Source organism: Mandrillus leucophaeus, unplaced genomic scaffold (assembly GCF_000951045.1).
Source record: "Mandrillus leucophaeus isolate KB7577 unplaced genomic scaffold, Mleu.le_1.0 Scaffold969, whole genome shotgun sequence".
NCBI classification, from domain to species: Eukaryota; Metazoa; Chordata; class Mammalia; order Primates; family Cercopithecidae; genus Mandrillus; species Mandrillus leucophaeus.
In genome coordinates, this window is record NW_012110574.1 from 334549 (window position 1) to 335307 (window position 759).

The window sequence follows — 759 nt, forward strand, 5'->3', positions numbered from 1 at the left end:
CCTGCCCGCCTAGGCCCTGGCAGCTGGGGGTGGGCGCCGTCCGGAAGCTGCGCACGGGACCCGCTCTGCTCTCGCTGTGTAAATTCACAGAGAAACATGGTAACAACAGAAAATGGTATTGGAACACTGGGAATCAGCAATTTTGCACAGGAAGCGTTGGGAGATGTTTACTGTAGTCTGCCTGAAGTTGGGACAAAAGTGAACAAACAAGATGAGTTCGGTGCTTTGGAAAGTGTGAAAGCTGCAAGTGAACTCTATTCTCCTTTATCAGGAGAAGTAACTGAAATTAATGAAACTCTTGGGGAAAATCCAGGACTTGTAAACAAATCTTGTTATGAAGATGGTTGGCTGATCAAGATGACACTGAGTAACCCTTCAGAACTAGAAGAACTTATGAGTGAAGAAGCATATGAGAGATACATAAAATCTATTGAGCAGTGAAAATGGAACCCCTAAATAAACTAGTGTGAAATAACGCAACCCAGCAGAGTTGTCCTGAATTAGTAGTGGATGGAAGATTTAGAATAGCAACTTTTAGCATTACCAATGGGGATAAAAAACTGTTAACACTACTAATAAAAGAAAATGCCCTGAGGCCGGGCGCAGTGGCTCAAGTCTGTAATCCCAGCACTTTGGGAGGCCGAGACGGGCGGATCACGAGGTGAGGAGATCGAGACCATCCTGGCTAACACGGTGAAACCCCGTCTCTACCAAAAAAATACAAAAAATTAGCCGGGCGAGGTGGCGGGCGCCTGTAGT

At 46.0% G+C, this 759-nt stretch overlaps 1 protein-coding gene across 1 annotated transcript in view; it reads left to right on the top strand.

Annotated features, from left to right (window-relative positions):
• The window catches only part of LOC105532556 (glycine cleavage system H protein, mitochondrial-like), a 6000-nt gene extending 5447 nt beyond the window's left edge, over window positions 1–553 (top strand). The window contains 2 exon segments of the mRNA XM_011970723.1: window positions 2–97; window positions 99–553. Of these exon segments, the coding sequence (XP_011826113.1) occupies window positions 2–97; window positions 99–441 (439 nt within the window). The 3' untranslated portion in view covers window positions 442–553.
• The last annotated feature ends 206 nt before the right edge of the window (window positions 554–759 follow it).